The sequence below is a fragment of the Pollachius pollachius genome (genome assembly GCF_949987615.1).
Source record: "Pollachius pollachius genome assembly, chromosome: 13".
NCBI classification, from domain to species: Eukaryota; Metazoa; Chordata; class Actinopteri; order Gadiformes; family Gadidae; genus Pollachius; species Pollachius pollachius.
In genome coordinates this window covers 16,468,066-16,486,008 of record NC_136946.1, presented here as the reverse complement: position 1 = coordinate 16,486,008, position 17,943 = coordinate 16,468,066, and the positions used below count along the sequence as shown (strand labels likewise).

The following is a 17,943-nucleotide window of genomic DNA, read 5'->3' as shown; positions in this document are numbered from 1 at the left end:
ATACAATCTGCCGGTCAGAATGGAGTTGGTTTCTTATATTCTGACACATTTACACACAAAAACACTCAAATTATATATTTATTCAGTATTTCTTTAAAGAAAATTTATGGGGAATATCTATTTGCTTCTCGAAACCCATTTATAAGTTACCTATCAAGTCACAGCAACGCACATGAGCATATAAGGATTGGTAGAAGGTAAGGTAGCAAGGTTACAAAGGTTGTATTATATATGTTGTCGTTACTTCTGTTTTAGAGGGATCAGAAATCACATTTTCGGTTATCTGTCTGCTCTTCTCTACCTACTGTCTCTAGTGCTCAAAGATGTGGAGGGCGAACTGTGCCCTCTGCTTGAGGTTGTTGGAGAGAGGAAGGATCAGAGCATGGGTCTCCTGTCAGCCCAGGTTCTGCTCTAATGATGCTCCAGAATCCTCAACTCCATCCCCCCCCAAAGCAAACACATCGCTTCGGACGAAGACAGAGAAACAAAAACGGAGACAACAAAAGCAGACTTTAATTTTGGCCACTCCAGAAAATGTAATAACAATTGTTTATAATGAGGACGTTACCTACCTTCAATTTTAAATTATTGCTAAATGTAAACTTTTAATTTGGGCTTTTTACAGAATGCAGAGGATAACGAAATTAGATGGAGCCAGAAAGATAAGATACAATACAGTGCTTCAACAATTCCTGGAGCAAGGAAAAGTATGTTTTCCTGTGGTATACCTAATTCTAGAAAAAAGTCATCATTTTTGCAGTAACAGTTTTTTGGTAATATCAGGTATCATTCGTATGTATTTATTTTGCAGATACCAGCGTGCCTTTCCCACTGTCCTATAGTCCAGAATACGTAGAGGCCAGCTGGTACCAGTGGTGGGAGAAGGAAGGATTCTTCACCCCAGAGTATCATGTGAGGACTTGTAAACCAGTGTTCTGTTTCATTTGACAATTTTGCAAATCTATGTGTAGTGTATTTTAGTGTATGTAGTGTATGGATCAGCCTATCGTCTTAGTTGTATGGTCGCTTGTGACACAATTTAACGACTTTATTTACTCTTTAATTTAAGTTCTTGTTCAAATTGATGAAATATGACATTGTCAATTCAGGAGTAGAGGACGATTGATCAATTACACAATATCATTTGCATTAAATATCTATATTGTACATACATACATACATGTATATGTATGTATGTATGTATGTATGTGTAGATATGTATGTATGTATGTATGTGTAGATAGATATGTATGTAGATATGTATGTATGTATTTATGTATGTATGTATGTATGTATGTATATATGAATGCAGAGAATATGTCATACTTCCTCCTAAGACAGACCTATGGCTATTGCAGCTATTGCAGCCCTCCTTGCATTGACGTAGTATATTTCCATCCAGGACAGGGTACCCCACGCGCAGAACCGGACCTTCACCATGTGTATCCCCCCTCCCAATGTAACAGGCTCTCTCCACCTGGGCCACGCCCTCACCGTGGCCATAGAGGACGCCATGGTTCGCTGGTAAATGCTTCCTATCCATTAGGGATTCAATGAATGTACGTTAGCAGCTGGATGCTATTGTAATGCTAACCACTGGGCTTGATCCAGGAAGAGGATGCAGGGCTACCGCGTCCTCTGGGTGCCAGGCTGTGACCATGCAGGTATTGCTACACAGGTGAGGTTCCTTATCGGCCTCTGGCCCGGTTCCAATGGGTCCACCTGTTCCCTTGTATAGTGCACATTCTAATGTGCCACTATTCTGAAGTGTTCTCCAGAATATGAGTGTGCAAATCTGGTTCCCTATATAGTGCGCTACTTTATACCCATAATGCACTTTAAAAGAAGTGTACAACTGATTTGTAAACTTATTTTCCCTCTATATCCCATGATGCATAGCAGTTTTCATCGTCGTGTTTTCGTTAATCGATTTCTGGTAAACAAAAGTATTGTGTTTATTATAATAATATTCGTAATATTAATTGCTCCCATTTCTCTCCACCAGAGTGTGGTGGAGAAGCGACTTCTCCGGGACCAGAGGAGACGCAGACAGGATCTCTCCAGGGAGGAGTTCCTACAGGAGGTCTGGACGTGGAAAAGCCAGTGAGTCCTCCTTCCTCCTCGTCCTGTCGTCCAAAGAGAGAGCCTGTCATTTGCATTCAGTGCATTACAGGAATACAAATCCCTTAACTCACTTCTACTGCCTATATTCTATAAGGAAACACAGGTTGTTATTTTTTATGGCCAGATACTGTTCATAAGGTCTGTGGTATATTAAGCATTATTCAAAGATTCACTAACTGGCTTTGGAAAAAAGCGTTCATATTGATTAGTGAAAGGTAATTTTTCAGACTTTATCCTACTTTATCAATCCACTGTGTTATCTCAAAGCCTCACTAGTCTACCACTCCCCCGAGCCTCACTACCACCCCAGAGCCTCACTACCACCCCGGAGCCTCACTACCACCCCGGAGCCTCACTACCACCCCGGAGCCTCACTACCACCCCAGAGCCTCACTACCACCCCAGAGCCTCACTACCACCCCAGAGCCTCACTACCACCCCGGAGCCTCACTACCACCCCGGAGCCTCACTACCACCCCAGAGCCTCACTACCACCCCGGAGCCTCACTACCACCCCAGAGCCTCACTACCACCCCGGAGCCTCACTACCACCCCAGAGCCTCACTACCACCCCGGAGCCTCACTACCACCCCAGAGCCTCACTACCACCCCGGAGCCTCACTACCACCCCAGAGCCTCACTACCACCCCAGAGCCTCACTACCACCCCAGAGCCTCACTACCACTCCGGAGCCTGTCTCCCTGTGCTGTCTGCCCGAGCCTGTCCCCACATAACAGCCTTCTACCAGTGGAGCTCCACATAACCTCATGCTATGGTAGCGAGTTGCATTACAGCACCACTTGAGTTGGTTAGAAGAGCTGAAGGTGATCTATAATTTGAGTGTCCTTTGTTAGAAATGGCGTACCTGTCTGTCAGCCTTTAGTGAGTGAAAGGCTCTATGAAAATATCTGCAGTATCTGGTAGTGCTAGTTGTGTTAGTGGCAGTGGTTTCAATTAAATTGTATTTGTACAGCCCTTGATCACAGGTACAGTCTCAAGGGGCATAGAAGTGGTAGTGGTAGTAGTGGTAGTAATAGAAGTAGTGCTTTGATGACTACAATGGAGTGGTTGTCAGCATAGTGAAGCGCCGTGCTAGTCTGGGCTAAAGTATGTTGCTATGTTGTTGTCTGGTGGTGGTGGTAGGAAGGGAGATGAGATCTACCAACAGCTGAGGAGACTTGGGGCTTCGCTGGATTGGAGCAGAGCTTGCTTCACCATGGATCAAGTAAGATGGATGCTCTTTTTCTGTAGCAGGGCACGGGTAGTAGACTCAACTAGTGAAGATAAGTCCACTATGAAGGGCTGCGAAATAAATTAATCGACACATATCTATAGAGGCTGCATTAGACGTTGGTTTGTCAGTCCACCCCAAACCATATTGGAGACGCCCAAGACTGGCCTGTAACACTACAAGTAAACATCAGAGCTTTGTTTTCTGTATATTTTCTGTTTTCTGTAATATAAAGTTCACAGATTGGATTCATCGTTTTACATTAATCATAATCATAATCATTAAAAAATCTATAGTTTTAAACTTTATAGTGCATTTTCTCCAGACAAACAACAGATCCCCAATTGTACTTGTATTTGTTGACATGCCAATCTTGAACTTTAAATTATGGCAATTATGGCAGTCATGCGTATCGCATCGGCCGACCCAGTCAACGTGGAGTCTATGTATATTTCTATGCACAAAAATAGTGAGCCACAATAAGTGTTATGAGGCTGTGATGGCTGTGTTAGTCCTACTAGGACCCCTCTGTGAAAAGGGTATTTTCTTTGCCCTTCCTAGTCTGGCTCAAACATGGTTTTGCATAAACTCTAGACACACAGACCACTTGTTTCTGAAAATATATTAGCTTCACCGAAATCCACTGAAATAAATAGCCCTCTGGATATGGACACATGTGTAAACTATGTGTGTCTCTTTGCTTCTAGATCTTCATTCCCTTTTAAATGAATAAAGTCAATCAATTCAACTAGGTCATGTGTAAATAACCTCAAATGTTTACTAGATGAGGTTACACTGTTCCCAGTAACACAATTAATGAAATGTGTTATCACCATCTGTGTTCTTTATTCTGTTATTCTGTTGTTGAAACAATAATGCCATTTAAAGTGTGTGTTTGACAGTTGGACGTGGTGTGTGTTTGACAGTTGGACGTGGTGTGTGTTTGACAGTTGGACGTGGTGCGTGATTGACAGTTGGACGTGGTGTGTGTTTGACAGTTGGACGTGGTGTGTGTTTGACAGTTGGACATGGTGTGTGTTTGTGTTTCAGGGGTTCAGTGAAGCTGTAACCGAGGCCTTTGTGAGGTTGTGCGACTCGGGTTTGATCTATCGCTCCGAGGGGCTGGTCAACTGGAGCTGCGCCCTGGAATCAGCCATCTCTGACATTGAGGTGAACCGTACTGTCTCTTTAAGGCTCCTTCACCAGCTGGTCTTGGCATGGTCATTGTTGGCCAGTGTCGATGATGTTCTTCTTAGTTACTCTTGAGTTCTGCGTTTCACGATATAAAAGCTGCAGTAAATGCCTGTCACTGCTTGCTCATCATATTCACATCCCAAAAATATCTTTCCACATTTAATGAAATTCAAAATTTGCAATGAATATTTAAGATCATCATCATGCTATTGAGTTCGAAAAAAAACAGTATTTTAGATTTCGTCGACGTCGGCCAGCTCTGGTTGTGGTGTGTCAGCTCCCTCTGTGAGCGCTTGTAGAGGAGGACTGGACACATTAAAAGACTCGTCCATGTTGTGCCGTGCAGGTGGACTCCCAGGAGCTCTCAGGGCGCACCATGCTGGATGTGCCTGGCTATGAGAGGAAGGTGGAGTTTGGTACCATGGTTACCTTTGCGTACCCTTTAGAAGGCCAGGGTGAGCAAACATCTGCCATCTCTGTGTAACTCCAAACTGTTGCCCACTGGCACTGCATGTTTCTTTTGGTGTATTTCTTTGCTATGGCTCTGAGTCCGGTCTCTTACTGAAGATGGAGAGGTGGCTGTGGCGTCCACCCGGCCAGAGACCATGCTTGGAGACGTTGCCATAGCAGTGCACCCAGATGACCCTCGATACCAGGCAAGACATAAGTGGATTCAATCACATGTTTCAGATGGATTATTCAAGTGGTTATTCATTTATTATTCAAAGAGTAAGGTTTGTTTCCAAAGATCTAGCAAACAAAGATGGACACTAAAAGTGGATTCCTGTCAAATCAGAAGTTCAGTTTTCAATGAATTTGTGATTGATTCAGACAACTGTTTGCAGGCCGTCCAAGGCAAACACTGCAGACACCCCTTTGCCGACAGACTCATCCCGATCGTGACGGACCCGATGGTGGACATGCAGCTTGGAACAGGTGAACCACCACTATCTTAGGATTTGTTTACAACAACTGGATTAGTTGTTTGAGTTTGAGTTCTTCACTTCTACTTATGTTATTGAAGGTGATGTGTTCTGTAAGTGAGGGGGTTCTAACGAGATACAGAGCTAAAAGAGTGGAGGCGAGCAAGATTAAGATACTACCATAAAAGGGCATTAATGTCCCCTCCCTCTCTGCTCCCTCTCCCTGTGTTAACCTTCCTCTGAGAAGAGTTGAATTCAAGCCCCTGTGATTGATAGACAAGATGTGGGGAGAAGAGTTGTCCCAATTGGTCAGAATTGAGCTGGGAGTGGTCTAAAATTGAAGTGGGCTCTTACAGGCAGTCAACTTAAAATCGATATTTCAGTCACCAACACCTGACAGAATTCTAACAAATTATACTCAAACAATGGCTCTTTAATCTACAGCAGCTCTAACTAATATAAAACTAACTTTGTGCTACTGTGGTTGGGGGGTCCTACAGGCGCTGTCAAGGTCACCCCAGCCCACGACCACGTGGACTTTGAGCTCTCCCGGAGACACTCTCTGCCATGTCTCACAGTGATCTCTGGAGATGGCACCATGGCGCCCTCCTGTGGCCAGTGGCTGGAGGTACACTGCCTGGACAACATCCTAAAGTCCACTGTTTTATGTGTGGTGGGGATGTCCTCCCTCCATAACCTGCCTTTCCTTCTTCAATCCTTTTCCAAAAGGGTGTGAAGCGCTTTGACGCCAGAGAAAAGGTTTTGGACGCCCTGGCTGAAAAGAATCTGCTCAGGAATAAAAAAGACCATGCCATGTCTCTACCCAAGTGCAGGTACAGCAGGAGGGTCAGAGAGCTTGGCCTATAGGTTCTATCAGGGACTAAAAGGAAAGAAAACAAAGTGCATTCCCTTTCTTTCATTTCGGGGAGAACCCTGCACGTGTTTAACCTCTGGTCTAGAGGGAGCCGTCTAATGAAACCCAATATACAAGTGATGTTGGATATGGGTTCTCATTTGAATGAAACCACAAGTCCCTGTATCTGACCATTTGGAAATGCAACAATACCAACGTTAAAGCAGCATCGTACTTATAATTTGATTTGTTATCGTTATATTTTGATGATATAATACAAATAGCTACTTTAACAACTGACATTTCTTTGGGGGCGCGTGGAAATGTCTTGAACATGAATCATTCAATCATCATTTTACCAGAGATATTCTCTAATGATATTTCAACTGACAGGAAAACCCTGCTTGTTTAGCTAGTTACGTTGAGCCATCACCATCTACACGGGTTATTTGCGTGTGACAATGCAGATCGCTGCACAGCGACATAAACAACGTCGATTTTCCACGTGGAGTAGCTTTTCCTGGGGTACGAGAACAGAGTGCAGGCCACAGCGTGTGAATGCGTAACATTTCTTGACCTCCCGTGTCTCATCACAGCCGCTCTGGGGACGTGATCGAGCCGCTCCTGAAGAAGCAGTGGTTCCTGCGCTGTGAGGACATGGCCAGCAGGGCGATACAGGTAACACAGGGGCACACTATTGTTACTGGTGGCATTATGGTTACTACTGCTCTCTGCAACACAGGCAGGGTATTCTAAACACACAAGGACACTGATATGTGTCCCAAATTGTTTATTTCAGCGTTTTTTTGTGTTTTGTGTGTACACTTAATGCTTTTTGGTATCACTTCTACTCTTTGCTCTGAGCATGTGCGTGTGCACGACAAACTTCCCCCTTGGGTTAAAAACCGTTGTGTTTGTTCTCTTTCCCAGGCGGTGGAGGACGGGCAGTTGGAAATCATTCCTCACTTGCACACCAAGACGTGGAAGAAGTGGCTGTCCAACTCAAGGTGTCCCTCGCTGCCTTTACATGCTTTTACTGAGAAGCAGCCAATGAACTGCTCTTCCTCCTGGGAGGGTTGGGAATAGTTTGATGATGTGATATGATACTGGACATCAGCAAGGTTATTGATTTATACTGTGAGAGTTAAACATGTTCTCCCTGAATCAGAGTATATTTCTACGTGAATGTGGACATATCGTTGGATCATGATTGACCGTGAAACACTATGTCTTTGTATTACTCCAAATGTTCCTACAATTGACGAGTCTTTGCAAAAAGCATCACCCCATTATCAGAGTGTGAGATCAGCAAGCAGAACCCGGAGGTCGTATCATGGGTCGCTCTGGTAGAACAAAGCCCTTCATCAGGAGTGTTTGCTCATCAGAGCTGATATAGCCGACTCCCTGTGATGACATATAGCCGACTGACACTGCTCCTCTGTTCCTCAGTGACTGGTGCATCTCCAGACAGCTTTGGTGGGGTCATCGGATTCCCGCCTACCAAGTAGCTCTTCCTGGTCAATCAGCCAATCAAGAGGTCAGACCTGGGTGTGTCATTTCTTTGTGTTTGTCTTTTTAATTTTTTCAACGGTTTCAGATCCGAAATTCTGGTTCCTTTGCTTGGTTAATCCTGCTTCCCTAATTTCACCGCTCTTAAAGATCCTCCGCCCAGCTCCCTGCGAAAGGGGAAGTAGGGAGGAAGCAGCTTTCTTTACTAGTCTCCATATGACTTGTGGGTCCTGCTCACTGTTCCCAGATGTGTCCCTGATCACCGCAATTAAGGGTGTTTGAATATGACGGCAATATCGTTAAGTATAGCCTCCCTCGATGTTAACACATCCAGAAGAAGGTCAATCCTTCACAGCATCTGTCTCATACTCTATCTACATGTCTGGTAGCCTTGGCTTCTGCAGAGGCAGCTGAGATCCACTCAATAACATAGTCGGATTTAATATTCCTGTTTTATAAAACTATTTAAAAAAACGTATTGCAATAACGTACTACAACTTATTTACAAACAATAGACAACTTTTACTAAATTTTGATACATTCAGAATCCATTTCAGCATTGGAATAACAAGAGAATCTGAATCATTTTTTCTGAATCCTATGAAAGTAGGGGTGAACACAGGTCATATTTAATTATATAATGCATAATAATGGGCATTGGCCTGCCTGCAGACCAAGAACAAACGGTTAGACTGCACCTGTTTTAATCTCCACTCCACCAGCTCTGCGATAAAGGCATGGTTATGTCAGTACTTCCTGATGTGTGCTGTGGTTTCAGTACTTCCTGATGTGTGTTATTGTTCTGATGTGTGTTATTGTTCTGCTTTCAGTTCTTCCTGATGTGTGTGTGGTGGTGTCAGTACTGATGTGTGTGTTCTGGTGTCAGTACTGATGTGTGTGTGTGGTGGTGTCAGTACTGATGTGTGTGTTGTGGTGTCAGTATTGATGTGTGTGGTGGTGTCAGTACTGATGTGTGTGTTGTGGTGTCAGTACTGATGTGTGTGGTGGTGTCAGTACTGATGTGTGTGTTCTGGTGTCAGTACTGATGTGTGTGTGGTGGTGTCAGTACTGATGTGTGTGTTGTGGTGTCAGTACTGATGTGTGTGGTGGTGTCAGTACTGATGTGTGTGTTCTGGTGTCAGTACTGATGTGTGTGGTGGTGTCAGTACTGATGTGTGTGTTGTGGTGTCAGTACTGATGTGTGTTGTGGTAGTGTCAGTACTGATGTGTGTTGTTGTGTCAGTACTGATGTGTGTGTTGTGGTGTCAGTACTGATGTGTTTGTTGTGGTGTCAGTACTGATGTGTGTGTGGTGGTGTCAGTACTGATGTGTGTGTTCTGGTGTCAGTACTGATGTGTGTGTGTGGTGGTGTCAGTACTGATGTGTGTGTTGTGGTGTCAGTACTGATGTGTGTGGTGGTGTCAGTACTGATGTGTGTGTTCGTGTGTCAGTGCTGATGTGTGTGTTGTGGTGTCAGTACTGATGTGTGTGTTGTGGTGTCAGTACTGATGTGTGTGTGTGGTGTCAGTACTGATGTGTGTGTGGTGGTGTCAGTACTGATGTGTGTGTTCTGGTGTCAGTACTGGTGTGTGTGTTGTGGTGTCAGTACTGATGTGTGTGTTCTGGTGTCAGTACTGATGTGTGTGTGTGGTGGTGTCAGTACTGATGTGTGTGTTGTGGTGTCAGTACTGATGTGTGTGGTGGTGTCAGTACTGATGTGTGTGTTCTGGTGTCAGTGCTGATGTGTGTGTTGTGGTGTCAGTACTGATGTGTGTGTTGTGGTGTCAGTACTGATGTGTGTGTGTGGTGTCAGTACTGATGTGTGTGTGGTGGTGTCAGTACTGATGTGTGTGTTCTGGTGTCAGTACTGGTGTGTGTTGTGGTGTCAGTACTGATGTGTGTGTTCTGGTGTCAGTACTGATGTGTGTGTGTGGTGGTGTCAGTACTGATGTGTGTGTTGTGGTGTCAGTATTGATGTGTGTGGTGGTGTCAGTACTGATGTGTGTGTTGTGGTGTCAGTACTGATGTGTGTGGTGGTGTCAGTACTGATGTGTGTGTTGTGGTGTCAGTACTGATGTGTGTGTGGTGGTGTCAGTACTGATGTGTGTGTTGTGGTGTCAGTACTGATGTGTGTGTTGTGGTGTCAGTACTGATGTGTGTGTTGTGGTGTCAGTACTGATGTGTGTTGTGGTAGTGTCAGTACTGATGTGTGTTGTTGTGTCAGTACTGATGTGTGTGTTGTGGTGTCAGTACTGATGTGTGTGTGGTGGTGTCAGTACTGATGTGTGTGTTGTGGTGTCAGTACTGATGTGTGTGTTGTGATCCCGGCAGGCCCTGTGGGTGTGGGGGCGCAGCCAGCAGGAGGCCCGGGAGCGAGCGGCGGCCCAGTGTGGAGTGGACCCGGACTCGCTGACGTTAACTCAGGGTGACTCACCCCCTCTGTCTCTGGCTCACACCTTATTCAGCCCCTGGACTCAAGGAATCAAAGAATCAGGCAAAATCAAGGGATTACGGGCCACACAAACACAACTACGACTTGCTGCAAAAACACATTAACATACATTTGGTTTAAAGGATCTGTGTGTATGGATGCTGGTTTAAGCAGCCGCACCTGGCTGAGTCTGATTGGACTCTGAGGCTGCTTAACCAGCGCTAAATTGTCTGAAAGGGGCTGTGGTAGTGGGGGGGGCACATCACAAGTGGGCCTGAAAAGAGTTGTTGTAGCAGCTGTGGCCTATCACAAATATGCAGACGAACAGACCAACTTTACACCCCCAAGTTTGGTGTGAAGTTTGGTGTGGTTACTGGTCGAGGATGAGTGGTCTTCTGACTCATCGTCTGAGAGGGTGGGGTCTGGCTTTGAACCAGAAGGCGGCTAACTTGACCACTGATTCACCTCACCGTATCTGAACGGAAGGTCGGTGACGGGGAGGTCGGTCACACCCTTTAGAGGCGGACTTCCTTAGGCCACGCCCCTTGGAGGCGGACTTCCTTAGGCCACGCCCACCCAGGGTTCAGCATGGCTCTGAATGGGGCCTTGGTTTCCTGAGCGCCCCGAGGGCCAGTCTCAGCATGTCTTTGTGTTCCCCTGCAGACCCCGACGTGCTGGACACCTGGTTCTCCTCGGCACTCTTCCCCTTCGCCGCGCTGGGCTGGCCCCAGAAGGTAGCGCTCTCACAGGGTTCAGCTTTAAACGTGAATCAGGGAAGAACATAGACTAGGAGGCTCGTCAGATGCACACACAGAAGGGTTCAGGGTGTTCAGGGTGCGGTTCTCACCCTCTGATTCTGTTGTTTGTCTCCCCCTGACCCCAAGACCCCTGACCTGCAGCAGTTCTACCCCAACTCGGTGCTGGAGACGGGCAGCGACATCCTCTTCTTCTGGGTGGCCCGGATGGTCATGCTGGGGACGGAGCTGACTGGGCAGCTGCCCTTCAAACAGGTCTGCCTCATGGTCACCCCACTCAAAGGGCTTCGGGACGTCCTCGTTTTAGCTGCAGTACCAGGCGGGGGCACCGGGGGCAGAGTGAGTGAGGAAGCATTGGGGAGTGCATGGGGGTGAACAGGAGCTTTGCATCTAAGATTGTCTTCAACGCGATCCGATTACTTGGACACTGGCACTAGTTCACACTGCATAATGAGCAGTTGGCAGCAAGCAGGGCACGGACAGCATGCCATGTCGTGCCTTGAGGTGAGGAAATGACCCTAATCTGCTAAAAATAGCTATTTTCCACCAAAATCGAAAAGCCATGAAAATGCCAGCTGGAACAGTGTTGGTTTTCTGGAGAACCCCCCCCCCATTTCCCCCTTGTTTCCTCTACCATGTCTAACGACGATCGCCACCGGTGTTAGCTTCACGTAGTCGGCCCCTGTGGAGCCTCTCTTCACCAGACCGCCTGGGGTCCCCTTTAGGTGCTGCTCCACTCTCTGGTGAGGGACAGGCACGGCAGGAAGATGAGCAAGTCCCTGGGCAACGTGGTGGACCCCCTGGACGTCATCTCCGGCGTGTCCCTGGAGGTGGGTGGAGTCCCGTGTTTGACCAGGGGGGGCGCTGTTTCTTAAGGTGCTGGCACGCTGCCCCGACAGCAACACCCAACCGCAGTGGAACATGGGGGCCCACGTTAGCCAACAACCACCAGGGCACACTGGCCCGAGGACTGTGTGAATTGGCGTTGGTGGAGGGCAGTGAGCCCCTTTGTAGGTCCGAGTCTGGCCCTCAGCAGAGTTTAAACCTTTTGCTCTACCATGACGAACTGCACATGGGAGCTGCACACGGCCCATCACTGTGCCGTTCCCCGCTCCTCACTCGTTTTGCCTCCCTCCTGGTCTCTCTGCAGAGGCTCCAGGAGAAAGTGAGGGAAGGGAACCTGGACCCAGGGGAGCTCTCCGTCGCCATGGAGGCACAGGTCAGTTCACACCACGGCCCACGCGCCCAACACACTTATGGCTCTGCTCGAGAAAACATGGCTAGAAGTGGGCTCTCTCGCTCTCTCTCTCGCTGCCTCTCTGATGCTCTCTCTCCCCTCCCAGAGAAGAGACTTCCCCGGGGGGATCCCAGAGTGTGGCACAGACGCTCTGCGCTTCGCGCTCTGCTCGCACCGAGCCCAGGGTGAGTGGCCCTCAGTCGCGCTCCTCCTCAAAGGGTCATTGGTTCAGTGTGTCAGTTGTTACTTGATTATGTGGTCAACGGCCGGATAATCTAAAACATCATTTTGAAGATAACATGTATTGCACTGTGAATGTAAAAGCCTGGATAAAGGCTACCCAAAAGCCTAACCGAGCTACTTCCGGTTGACGTCCCCAATTAGGGAAGGTGGGGGTGGGACAGGATGTAGCAAATAGAGTTTTGTTTTTCAATTTCATTTTCAGAATTAGAATTACAGCTGGACTTGTTTTTGTAACGCAACGTGCACACGCGGACCACAGAAGCAGAGCGTGACGCGACGTGGGGTACGCTGAGTGATAGAGCAGCAGGAGACGGGCCCCGGCCGGCCTGATGGAGGAGGTGGAGACCCTGCGCCCAGCAGGACCCCCGGGCAGCACCCAGGTCCTTTAGTTAGTCCTGATTAACAGACTATAGCAGACCAATGCATGTTTCAATGGGTGTCAAGGCTCCAGCCTCTCGATATCAAACGTGCGCTTCTCTGACGCCCGTTTGTCTTGCGTATGGTCATGTTGCGTCACGTTCGGGTCTTTCTGCCTGCTTCCTCTCCGTTTGAAAGAGGAGTGTGTTCCCAGCGGCGCATAGGAGGCCCATGTGCGTCTCTAACCTAGTTGTGGCCCCTCCTCCCTGATGTGTCTGGTCAGGGGAGGACATCAGCCTGTCCGTGTCCCAGGTGCTGAGCTACCGCCGCTTCTGCAATAAGATATGGCAGACGGTGAGGTTTACCCTGGGAGTGCTGGGGGGCGGCGCCCACGAGCTGGACACACTGGCCGAGGTGGGGACATTTAGTCTTAATGGATATCGATTTATTATACTAAATCCCATTCTATCATTTCCTTAGCATGCCTGTAATCCCATTTCTTTTATCTTTTTGATTGCCTTAGAATATGGTGAAGGTTGCAAAAGTGAGCAAAGTGAAAATAGAACTAAATATTGAATTGTATCTCCGGACATAAGCGTCCGATGAGGTGATGACTGTCTTGCGGGATGCCTACAGTTGTAAAAGTCTACTTTCTAGGTACCAAACATTGCTCGATTTCAAAGCAATGAACAGAGCCTGAAACACGTAAAGGACCAATAGCCAGGAGCGGCTACCAGACCCAATCTCCCCACTCCTTGATCACCTTAATAACATAATGAGAAGTAGACGAGGTGTTCCTGTGTCCACTGAACCCTGCCTCTCTGCTGCGCCCCAGACCCGGCCGCTGAGCAGCATGGACCGCTGGGTGTGCTCGCGGCTCCACAGCACGGTGCTGCAGTGCGAGCGCGGGTTCGAGGCCAACGAGCTGAGCGCCGTCACCGCCGCCGTCCACTCCTTCTGGGTGCACAGCCTCTGCGACGTCTACATGGTGAGGCCGCCGGCCGTCAGCAGGCTGCCCCAGTGTGTGTCTTCATGCTCCACTGCACCGGGCGGATCTGAACCTTTACAGAAGCTTGGTCTCAGGGCGTCGGCGTCGGGACCGGATGTGGAGCTGGTCTTCAACAGGGAGAGTTTACTGGTGTCGGCAAAAAAGTGAAAATGCACAAGCAAAGAAGTGAAAGTGTTCTGTTAACCCCTATTTTAGCTTATGTCGCGTCAGACTTTGTATTATTGATCTAAAATCAGATTTGTGTGGCTAAGAAGCAGACTCTTCCCCTATGGGCCCTGAAATGGTCAGGCAACGAACCCAAGACACCAAGTGGAAGACCATGCACCCTGAGAAGGGATGCAAATTGTGTGTTGTGTTTCTGCTCTCATCTTCTTTCTTCATGTCCGTCCTTGCCTGTGTGTGTGTGTGTGTGTGTGCGTGCGTGCGTGCGTGCGTGCGTGCGTGCGTGCGTGTGTGTGTGCGTCAGGAGTGCATCAAGCCCCTGCTTGCCCAGCAGGACGGGGGCTGCGGCCCGGGGGAGACCCTGGCCGGCGAGCGGCGGGCGGCCCGCTCGGTTCTGTACCACTGCGTCAGCGTCCCCCTGGCGCTGCTCGCCCCCTTCATGCCCTACCTCAGCGAGGAGCTGTGGCAGAGGCTGCACCCCCTCCTGGGCGGCGGCGGCGGCGGCAGCCTGTGCCTCCAGCCGTTCCCACGCTCCTCCGATCTGGTAGGGACGTGTGACCTGTCAATCAAAGAAACAATGCTGCAACCTCATACAATATTCATGCTGTATTTAAGCAACATCACACGAGAGGGGACTGCTGGCGTACTGAATATCAGCACGGCCGTGGTTCATCCGTGATTCGAGATAATCACAGTCGTTATGATATGCAGGACAACAGCACGACCTCGAGTGGGATGTTGCTTTTATACAACAGTTCTACAAGCACCATTTATTAGTTAACAGTAATAAGCAACAACAGATTATGATCTGTTTGTTTATTTGATGATTTATTTAGCTCCGCCAACACACATAGATTCGCAACTGGACTGGGACTGAACTGTTGCCAAGCAACACATAAACACACTAGCTGGTTAATAACATTAACGGTTATAAGAACACCTGTAAAGCAGAGTGTACATGTATAGTTAAAAGGCCCAGTGCTGTTGTACTCTATATCAGCACTCATGGAATGCCGCTTGTCCAATCAAATTACTTGGTCGGAACTAACTGTTGTATAACGCTGCATCACAATCCTGTAATGCAGCGTACATTACTGGGGCACTACTTATTGGACCGTCCGGGGGAATCTGAGATGACTAACTTAATGAATTTTTATCAATTTAATAAACGTCTCATAAATGCATTATGTATTTATTTGTTTACAAATTTGGTCATGGCCTTCCTGACCAACGACATCATCATTGTCATGTTATGGAGTTGACATTACGATTATGTTCTATTGTTTTGTCCTTTAAACTTCTTCCATTCTCTCACTCAACCACATTCAAACCTTCTGCATCTTGCCAGGAGCACTGGCACTCTCCTGAGGAGGAGAGCCGTTTCCTGCTGGTACAGGAAGTGGTGCGAGTGGCACGCTCCCTTCGGGCGCAGTGTGGGATGACCAAAGAGAGACCCGACGGTGAGTGAGAATCAATGCCCTGCTGTTGAATCTGTTCTAATGGTGATAAGAGGAGGGTGAAGAAGTGCACTTTACTCAATAGGGTGGGGAGGATTGATAGTGGTCCCGAGGGCTCCCAGCGTTGGGAAGGTGCTCTGCTGCGTTCAGTTTTCCCCTAATGTATGCTTTAATGCTTTAACGGACCTATATAGCGGGGCAGGAATATAAACTGTACTTCTGTTAATGCATTGACTATTAATGTACAATTTCATCTTTTTACAAATAGCTGTAGTTTGACTAAAGAACATAACACAACACTTGCATTGTTGTTGTTGTGTTATGTTTAAGAACGTGTCCAAGCCTTGTGTGTGTCTGTGTGTGTCCGTGTGTGTGTGTGTCCGTGTGTGTCTGTGTGTGTCCCTGTGTGTCCCTGTGTGTCTGTGTGTGTCTGTGTGTGTCCCTGTGTGTCTGTGTGTGTCCCTGTGTGTCCCTGTGTGTCCCTGTGTGTCCGTGTGTGCCCGTGTGTGCCCGTGTGTGTCCCTGTGTGTCCCTTTGTGCCCGTGTGTGCCCGTGTGTGCCCGTGTGTGTCCGTGTGTGTCCGTGTGTGCCCGTGTGTGCCCGTGTGTGCCCGTGTGTGTCCGTGTGTGCCCGTGTGTGCCCGTGTGTGCCCGTGTGTGTCCGTGTGTGTCCGTGTGTACTAGTGTGGGCGGTATGCTCCCCGGCCCAGGAACAGACCCTCCTGCACTTCCTGCCGGCGGTGCGCACACTGAGCCGCGTCTCGGCGCTGCACATCCACTGTCCCCAGGGGGCCCCCGGGGCCCTGCCCTCCGCCCCCCCGCCCGAGGGATGCGTCGTGGGCACGGTGGACCACTCTTGTCAGCTGCACCTCAACGTCCAGGTGATGACCCTGTACTGGAGAAGGCCTGAGCAGGGCTCCAACAAGACTGAAAGTGACATGTTCCCCCTCTGGGTCTAGTTGATGGTCTGAATAATATCATACACCTCAAGACCTCGTTCACAGAGGTGTCATCGTAGGGCAAACACATGGGGCCGCCCCTGTTATGCACCAGGGCCCAGAGGGTACATTTATCTTCCCTAGTCTACTCCCTGTGCCCTGGTACAGAAAAGGAGCAGAGCCATAAATAGTGTTATGAACAACAGCGTTGTTTGTCATGCGACGACATCTGTGGAAAAAGGTCCCGTTGGACTCATTCACATCTGGGTTAGAATTCTAAGGCGGCGCTGTACATTTGTTCTATTGTCCACTCCCTTGTGGTTACGGCGGTGGTGGACCACTGCAGTGCCGATGATTAAAGGTCCCGTCACACCAGCGGGGACCGACTTCATTGTCTTTGGTGTGAACGGGGCTCTGCTCAGAGCACCTCAGAAGGGGACCTCGCTGAGGGCCGGGGCCCGCGGTGAGTCTCTAAAGGTGTCAGGCCAGTCGGGTAAGAGCTTCCATTGTGTTTTCCCCCTGGCAGAGGGGCAGGAACGTGGACCAGCAGATCTCACAGCTCTCCAAGCGCAGAGACGGGCTCCTGCCCAAACTGAACAAGATGCTGTCGCGGAGGCGGGCCCCCGGGTACCTGGAGAAGGTTCCGGAGCGCGTGAGGCAGGAGGTGGACAATAAGGTGAGCAGAATCATCTTCTTTATTCACTATGTTGTGAGTCTAATTGTCTGAAAATGGCTGACATTGTTATCTTGTAATGATATCTCACTGATTGAAAGGCTTGTACAAATTACTGTTTTAACAATTTTGTAACTACAGATTTTAGATAAATATGCAAATACATATATTCTCATTTGCTATAAATAATCCCACTTTTAGCAATTGACTCCACTGCTGTTCTAATACGTTATCTTTTTTTTCTTCTATTGGAATGTATTGCAAGAGAGTACATTTGTATTACATTAAACGTGACTTGATTTAGTATTTCTAATTCCTTTGCACTTCTCTCCTGAAGATATCAGCCCTGGAGAGAGAGGTGCAGAGCATTGAGGAGCAGCTGGACGGGCTGAGGGCCGACCGCACCTAACTGTAAACACGCACGGCTGGGTCTGCAACACAGCTGTGCTGCAGGGTGTCTTTGCATATAAAGGGATTAGGCTGTATTTAATGTAGTATTAGTGCGTAATTGTTACTCTTCAAAATGTTGAGTATAAATAAAGTGGTTATTTTTGTGGATGTCCTCCAGCTACACATTGGTATTTTGGCCAACATAACTTTAAAAACGTGGACATTTTCTCACTATGATTTCGCTGCTGTACTTTGTGCCTGCACCGGAAAGGTATGGACTTAAACGATTTCGCAACGCAAATGATCGGACTGAGTTTCGTGTACCAAACAAAAATAAAGCATGGTTGGGTGGAAGTGGCTGTACGTGGATTTGTTTAATTAGCCGATCCGGAAGTGGACTCGATACGCGGTGGGAATGAAACGCGGCATCATCACATCATCGCCGTCATCATGGAGGC

General features: G+C 48.1%; 1 protein-coding gene across 1 annotated transcript; it reads left to right on the top strand.

The window, feature by feature from the left end:
• Positions 1–58: 58 nt before the first annotated feature.
• On the top strand, positions 59–17,830 carry vars2 (valyl-tRNA synthetase 2, mitochondrial). The gene is made up of 30 exons (XM_079749180.1): positions 59–197; positions 315–536; positions 626–707; positions 812–912; positions 1,403–1,524; positions 1,612–1,678; positions 2,006–2,103; positions 3,268–3,349; positions 4,406–4,525; positions 4,896–5,004; positions 5,117–5,205; positions 5,395–5,485; positions 5,973–6,100; positions 6,202–6,305; positions 6,922–7,003; positions 7,256–7,332; positions 7,775–7,862; positions 10,166–10,259; positions 10,929–10,999; positions 11,150–11,275; positions 11,746–11,850; positions 12,171–12,239; positions 12,364–12,442; positions 13,141–13,271; positions 13,693–13,845; positions 14,333–14,572; positions 15,377–15,488; positions 16,169–16,365; positions 16,949–17,098; positions 17,433–17,830. Exons 2-30 carry the CDS (start codon positions 324–326, stop codon positions 17,502–17,504), a joined length of 3,252 nt encoding a protein of 1,083 aa, XP_079605306.1. The 5' UTR covers positions 59–197; positions 315–323; the 3' UTR covers positions 17,505–17,830.
• Positions 17,831–17,943: the final 113 nt, after the last annotated feature.